General features: G+C 47.9%; 1 protein-coding gene across 1 annotated transcript in view; it reads left to right on the top strand.

Moving 5' to 3' along the window:
* The first annotated feature begins 3,272 nt into the window (after positions 1-3,272).
* PRKCE (protein kinase C, epsilon) overlaps positions 3,273-7,910 on the top strand; it is a 762,004-nt gene continuing 757,366 nt past the window's right edge. Inside the window, exon 1 of the mRNA XM_006882308.1 lies at positions 3,273-3,675. Within this exon, the coding sequence (XP_006882370.1) occupies positions 3,328-3,675 (348 nt within the window). The 5' untranslated portion in view covers positions 3,273-3,327. The remainder of the gene's footprint in view (positions 3,676-7,910) is intronic.

Raw genomic sequence — 7,910 nt, 5'->3', positions numbered from 1 at the left:
AAATAAATAAAAATTAAAAATAAAAAAATTAAAAAGACTAGGATTGTGATAGTTTGTTCGTGTGGGATTTTTAACATTAATATTATTTTAAAATAGTTTTGAAATATTGTGCATCTTGATTATTGCATTTATTATTTTTGTTGTATACTCTTGAGTCAGAACTGTCTCATAGTTTGACCCTCTAGGAGGTTTTGAGAGGCAGCAAATCCCATGGGAGGAGATTGTCCATTTTCTCCAGAAGTGCAGCTGGCGGATTTGAGCCACCTGCCTTTGGGTTGGCATTGCAACGTCTTACCTCTAATCCACCAGAGCTTCCTATTGAGTTTATTGGTACTCTTCACCTTTTGCCCAGGTTAAGTGCCTCATCTTGCTCTTTAATCCTGGCTGGGTTTCTTAAATTTAGTTTTAGACTATTAGGTCCTATTTGTCATTGTCTTTCACCATAGTTACACAGTCATGGCCCATGAGGGGGAAGAAAGTTTAATAAAAATAATAGAACTATGGATGAAGGAAAAGTCCAAGTCATCAAACAAAAATTAAATAGCAATGAGCTATCTCACATATGCTTAGTCAAACCAAATTGATAAAATGAATGAATGAATGAATAAATAACCTCTGCTGGTTGGGGTGTCTATGTAAGGTGTTGTTGTCGTTGTTATGTGCCGTCGAGTCGCTTGCGACTCATAGCAACCCTATGCACAACAGCTCTAAACTCTGCTCTGTCCTGTGCCAATCGCACTGTCTCCGATACACCCATCTCGATTACCCCAGTCACGGAATCAATCCACCTCATAAATGTTGACTTTTTACATGTGAACAGTCTTAGTTGTTTCTAAACACACACTGCACTTTGATACTACTGGTACCTACTTGGTTCATTCAACAGAAATACCTTTTAAATCTCCCCGAGAAGTTTGGGTAGTTCTCCACTAGCCTTGCACGGCTTTAGTAGAGAGTATCTTCTACTTAAAGTGTCTTCGCCATCAAAAAAAAAAAAAATCTTTAAGCAGGCAATAGTAGGCCTTTCCACTCACAAAAAGCGACGAGGGGCACAAGTTTAAGCTTTTGATCTACACGAACGGAAACCACTAGGCAAACGCTCCTTTTTCCACGATTACCACGGTACTACTACCTCCCAGACAAGCCTTTTCAGACATGGGAGGGCGGGGTTTTCCTTTTCATTTGCACAATCCCAGGCTCCCAGGCTCTTCTCAGCGTCCAGCCCGGGTCACGCCTCTTAGCCCCGCCTTCTCAGGTTCCCGTCTCGGGCGCAGGGCTGTCCCTGCCCGACTGCCGCCTAGGTCCTGGATCCCAGCGGAGGACATTCTTCCCCAGCAGCCAGGGCTCTCCTCACGTGATCAGCCACCGCCGGGGCTCTCTGCAGAGTTTAAAGGTTATGGAGGAAATTAGCATGGACACAGCCTCTCTCCTCCCGGAGGGCGCGCCTCGTTGTCCACCGCCTGGTCAGACACCATTAGCGTACTGATCAAAGCTGAAGCCCTGCGCGGACAAGGTCCAGTGTCAATGTGAAGCTTAACTTTGTAAAAAACAAACACATCAGGATTCCACCAAGCTTTTATTTGTCAACAAGAGACTTGGAATCAGAGCAGGACAATCCTAAAGTGGAGAATGGTGTCAAAGAAACAAATGAAAAGAATGCATTTAAGAAATATATACCGAGCCTACAATGTCCTCCCCACCCCCACCACTCCGCACGGCAGCGTAGCTTAGAACAGAATGACAGACAGACAGACCAATACTCCTTGGGCAGCTCTGTGGGCCACTGCCCCGCGAGGGGTGGGACTGGGGGAGGCGCCCAAAATTTATCAGGAAACGTGACCCCTACTTTCCCGTCTTGCTCCCCACCCTGTAGCTAGAAAAGATAAGCTTACACCTACAGACTGCGTGAGATGCCCCATCGTCTGGTCCGGGGGTCTAGACTGTGTTTATCAGCCTCGGCGCTCGTACTTCCTCACCTCTTCCTCTGCCCTCCTCCTCCAACCCTGTAATTGCGAGGGGTCCTACGCGGGATCTCGGCCCAGTTCCCTCTTCAGCTAAAGCGATCTGGGAAGAATCACTGCTCTTAGCTTCTCTCTGTTGGCTTACTTTTGCCGAATTGCTCCCCCAACCGGCAAAACTTTCTATTTCCCTAAACAGAGCCGCGAGCACGAGTGCGCGCGCGCGCGCATACACACACACACACACACACACACACACACACACACAGAGTCTTCTCTCACACACAAGCACACTCACCACACTCACTCTCACACCACTCTGTCTCTCTCTTACACACACACACATTGAAGATCATGCCCCTCACAACAATATTATGAGCTGGGTATTACTATTTTACACTCTATCTCTCTCTTACACACACACACACACACACACACACACACACACACACACACACACACACACACAGAGTCTGACGTCGTTTGCGCATTTCCTGCATTAGGGGAGGGAGACTTGCTCACACACCGATCCGGGGAGAGGATCGAGCGGGCGGCGGCGAGCGAGCGGACGGAGAGAGGAGGCGGGCGCGCGGCGGGCGGGCGCCGGCGCCGAGGAGGTGGGGCCGCGCCGAGTCGCAGTCCCGGGCCCCGCCGCCGCGCTGCGCCCCGGTGCTGGCCTGCGCCCGGAGCCCAAGCAGCGGCTGCTGGACTCCGCAGCCTGCGCGGATGTGAGATTCCAAGCTCCAGGCTTCTCCCGATTGTTGACTGGCGGCTGCGAGGCCGGGTGTGCGGCTTGTGGATTTAAAAATTTGTCTCTGTTGAGGATCATTTCCTCTGGACATGCATCCCTCCGGATAGACTGAACATCCCTTGGTCCATCCCCCGCCCCGCGCGGCCACAGGCAGGGACTGGGTGTGCGAAGAGGATCCGGGTTGAATCTGCGCCCCCGCCCCATCTCACTGTGTGCCCCCCTTCCGGGAGTCGAAATAGCCCGGGGATTATGTTTCGGAAAGGCAGGTAAGTGCCGGGCACGGCGCCTGCTTCTCTGCAGCCTGGACCCAGACAGCCGGCGAGGTGGAGGCAGCCCCACGGCTGGCAGCAGAGTGGACAGCTCGTCTTTTCTGGAGGTGCAGCTGGTGGTAGGGGGGAGAGACTTGCGCCAAACACGGCCGTCCTACGGCTCTCCCCCCTCCCTGTTTTCCGTTAGGAGCCGGGCGAGGAAATACATGCACTCGCTGAAAATCGCCAGCGCCCGGGCTCAGCACTCCAAGGTGTAGGCAGTGGGGTGGGGCAGGAGGGGCCCCAGGAGCTCTTCATTCCTGCCCTCGGGGTGGACGGAGTGACCCCGACCCCACTCCCTCTTCCGACCATGGTAGTATTCAATGGCCTTCTTAAAATTAAAATTTGTGAGGCCGTGAGCTTGAAGCCCACAGCTTGGTCACTGCGCCATGCGGTGGGACCCCGGCCCCAGACTTTCCTTCTCGACCCCTACATTGCCCTAAATGTGGACGATTCGCGCATCGGCCAAACAGCCACCAAGCAGAAGACCAACAGCCCAGCCTGGCATGACGAGTTCGTCACCGACGTGTGCAATGGACGCAAAATTGAGCTGGCTGTCTTCCACGATGCCCCCATCGGTTACGACGATTTCGTGGCCAACTGCACCATCCAGTTCGAGGAGCTGCTGCAGAACGGGAGCCGCCACTTCGAGGACTGGGTGAGTCCTGATGCCTATTAGTCAGGATCCCGGCTGTGGGGTCCTAGGATACGTGGGGAATGGGGAATCAAATGCTGTCTGGGGTTTATGTGTGTGTGCAAGTCTCAGTTTCTTTGCTGAGGCACTCTGCACTTCACAGTTGTGAGGAAGGAGGTGTTGGGGCAAAGAACACGGGGGGGGGGGTTTGGAAAAGCATATGCCCTTTGCCCACTATGCCCCTCCGGCGTGCGGGTGCTGTAGCGAGCTTAAGAGCTAAGGAGAGTCACTGGTGCTGAAGTGTGGGCTGGTTGAAGACCCTGCACCTTATGTAGGGGGTAGAAGCGCTGTAGGCTGGCATGTGGGATTGTGTGTGGGTGTGAGTCTCTCTGTCCTTGGAGAGGCACGTGGAGCCTTAGACTGACGGCGTCTTGCACGTCCTGGCTTTGTCCTGCGTATGGCAGTGAGGATTTGCTTTATTTTTCCTACCAGGAGAGGAAGCGTGCTTGTTTCTATTCTTTTACATGACGTTTTGTTCATCTTCTGACATCGTGGGGGAAACGTTGTCCCTTTAGGAGCTCAGAAACTCAGGAGAGCTTGTTTTGCCCAAGCCCATCCAGCATGAATGTTGCATTTATAAAAATGGTTTTTTACTTGTGGGAAATTGGAAACCAGGACCTTGTATCCTATTTAGCGTTATTTTGTTGCTTTGTATTGGTTTTCAATATCCTGTGCAATGAGATATTATTTCTAACAAAAAGGCTGAGTGAATTGATTACATTGTCAGAATATTAGGGAACTGGAAAAAGGGTTGGACAGTGTGCCAGTCAATGCCTCCACCTGGAGGAGCAAGCTCATCTTGTCTGGCGTTGGAGGGAAGATAGCGAGTTTGGAAATGTAACTCTGTTGTTTTCAGGTGGTTAGTTAGTTATTTCTGTGAAAAGTCTGTGTGTCTGAGGGGGGGGGTCCTTTGGATTCTACAAAGAGAGGACAGGTCCCCATGGAGGAGAGGAGAGTATATTGCCTTCTAAATACTGAACATCCATGTGTCTATCAATGTCTCCAGGTTTTAGAGGTTGTATATAAATCACCTTGGCATATGACCTTAACATATTTTGTTTATTTTGCCCCCAAGGAGATAAGAGTTTTAGGGGGAAATGTGACAAGTCTGTTCTCTTTATGCTCACAGATATGATGCAGCGAGACTGCTTGAGATCATGGTTACAGTGCTTAACTGGGAAGCTCCAAAAAGCCACATTAGTAACTCCCTAAGAAAATTGTGGCTAACACTCTGGGAAGCAGATAAACCTTAAATGGAACCTGGAAGAGCACAGCTCTATTCCATTACATTCAGAGTCCCCTCCCCTCCTCACCATGCTCCCAGTACGGGTCTCCCACTCTCCCTATTTCCTTCTACATATCCTGGGCTTTGAGTCCTTTACTCATGTTAGCTATGTCTGTTGGAAAGCTGAAGGGATAACTGATTGCAGAGCCAGTCTTTGCCATAAAACCCTGTGGATCTGAACTTTTATTGTCCTCTCCTCCCAATAGAATAAGCGGGGAAAGAAGAAATCTGTCCTCTTTGGGGAGGGAGGAAATGGGGCCTTCTGCTGTGTTAGCAGATGCAGAGGGTTGACAGAATAGATACAAGTTTGCTTTTACCACAGAGATGATCTTGGTTGGCATGAGAGTGTCCCAGTGTCTGGAAATCGGAGCATTCTGTGACCCACCTAAAACCTGGGTGGGTCAAGGCACCACCCCCATACTTTAACACTCTTATTGAAGTGTATATTGGGTATACCAGATTTAGTTTCTGAAATCATTCTGAACTTAGTTCTAGACCTCTAGGCCAAAGGCAAGTTTAAGAAGTACAGAAATTGAGTCCCAGAGACTCTAACTAGGTACCCATGGCCATATGGCAAGCAAAAAGCAGGGTTGGAAGTAAGGCCTGCATCCGCCAGTGCTCACCACCTGGCCAGTAGCCCTCCACTCTCTCTCCCTCTCCCATGGATTTACGTGCTGTTTCCAGGATGCTTTTTATTTTACTTTATTGAGCATTAAATCCAATTGCATATTGGAGACATGTGAGTATCTTCTGTTGTGTGCGCAGATCCAACCTGGAGGACCTCCCCCTGTAGGTAATCAGAGATGAAAGAGGTGTTTCTCTCAAGGATCTTCCATTTCACCAGGAAATGGCACTAAGCAGATTCATATAAACATTTAGGTAACATCACCAGGACGTTAAAAGCATTCAGAAAAGGTATATACTTGGAGAGGAGAGAGAATGTGGGCAGAAGCTGAATTGGGCCTGCAATGTTGGATAAGGCCTAGATTGTTTTCTTCTTAGGAAGGAGCTGATGTTCTAGACTTGAAGGTAATGAAAATCTGTACTTGGAGCTGGAAAACTGACAAGCATAGTTGAAATGGACCTTAGTAAGGGCTAAGGCTTTCCAAATTTAGTCTGTTTTATTTTTGTGGAATTTTATCTGACCTGTGCTGTTATTTATTTAATATTTTGAAAGCAATTTTATTTGTTTTATTTTTCCATTTAGCCTTTGCTTAGGCTTCAGTATTCATGAAATAATGTGTTCAGATATTGTAGTTATATTTTTTCCCCTCCATTCATATTAAAATAAGCTTCTAAAAAGAATTAACGTTCAGCCCAGGTACCTCGTAAGATTATTGATACGGAGGCCCCACATTGAAAACAAGGGAGTAGGAAAAAGTTTAGAAAATTGAGCTAGAGAATGTTTACATGTTGTTTGTAGAGAACTCTTCTCCAGATAATGAGAGACATTTTGGTTGTGATGACAAAGCGAACTACTTTAGAGAAAGCTTGTTACAAAATGAAGAGAAAATTTCACTAGTGCTTGGAGCAGAATCTCATTAAACAGTATTGCACTAGCTAGGTTTTCCAAGAACTAGTTAACAATGCCACTCAGACATTGACATGCAGAGGAATCACTGGGAGAAGATGTATGAAATATAGTCTCAAACTCTACCTTTGAGCTTTTTCTGATTGTGTAGTTTGGGGTAAGAGCTGGGAATCCACCTTTTTTTAAAATTTTTTAATTTTATTTTATTATTTTTGTGTGCATGTACCGTCAAATCAGATCTGACTGGTACAGGAGGAGATTGCCCCTCCTTCCCCGGCAGACCATCTGGTGGATTCGAACCGTGCACCTCTGGGATTGTAGTTGCAGCTTCTTGCCACTAGGCCACCAGAACTCCCCTGGAATCCACCTTTTTAACAAGCTCTCCTCATGATTATGACCAGATAGTGCTTTGCGAGCATTGGCCTAGAATAGAAACTGTGGGTGAGGAGGGCCCAGATAATTAATTCATCAAGTTTTTGTACATAGACTATGTGGTTCTTTCCAATTCTTAAAGCAAGATTTATAAGCACAACTGCATAAAGTGGAAGTACTGGGATTATTGTTAGAACCAGAGCTGAGTAAATGTGGGATGGTGTTTGGTTCACCTTTAGTCAGGTGGGGAGAAGAGAGCAGAGAAAAGACTGGGCCGCAGGTGAGGCTGTGTTTTGTTCTCTTACTTCTTCACAGACTGTATACTCAACTCAGCCCTTTCTTGCTCTCTGCTCCCTGACTTCTGAACAGGTCTTTGAATTCCTCTCTTGCTTTTTCCTTTGCCAGTGCTCATAATACAGGATCAGTGGTGACATGTCATCAATTGTAAATAATGCTGTGCAGGACCATAGAGCTCTGTTATCATAGTGGGTAAGTGCTAGGCTGCTAATAAAAACAGTCAGTGGTTCGAACCTACCAGCCTTCCTCACTGGAGGAAAGGTGACCCTTTCTGCTTTCATAATGATGTATAGCTTTAGGAGCCCGATAGGGCAGTTCTACTCTGGACCTCTCTAGACCACGAAAAGATGGCAGTGTTGGCCTAGAGAATAAGGTGGGCCTGAACCAGGCCATGGCCTTCATAATTACTTATTATGCATCAGAGAGCTGGGGCGTGCCTGATCTAGGGCATGGTCTTCAAACTTACTTGTTACGCATCACAGAGCTGAACAATGACTAAGGATGACAGAAGAAGAATCGATGCCTTTGATTTGTGGTGCTGGAGAAGAGCATTGGACATACCGTGGACTGCCGAGAGACCAAACAGGTCTGTCCTGGAGAGGGTGAACAGGGCTGCTCCATAGTGGCCAGTATGGTTAAGCTCTGGCTAATGTACTTTGGGCATGTTGCCAGGAGAGACCAGTCTTTGGAGAAGGACATCATGCTTGGAAGGGT

Source organism: Elephantulus edwardii, unplaced genomic scaffold, assembly GCF_000299155.1.
Source record: "Elephantulus edwardii isolate Elephantulus edwardi_28Jun2011 unplaced genomic scaffold, EleEdw1.0 scaffold00019, whole genome shotgun sequence".
NCBI lineage: Eukaryota > Metazoa > Chordata > Mammalia > Macroscelidea > Macroscelididae > Elephantulus > Elephantulus edwardii.
This window is presented reverse-complemented; position numbering and strand designations above follow the sequence as displayed.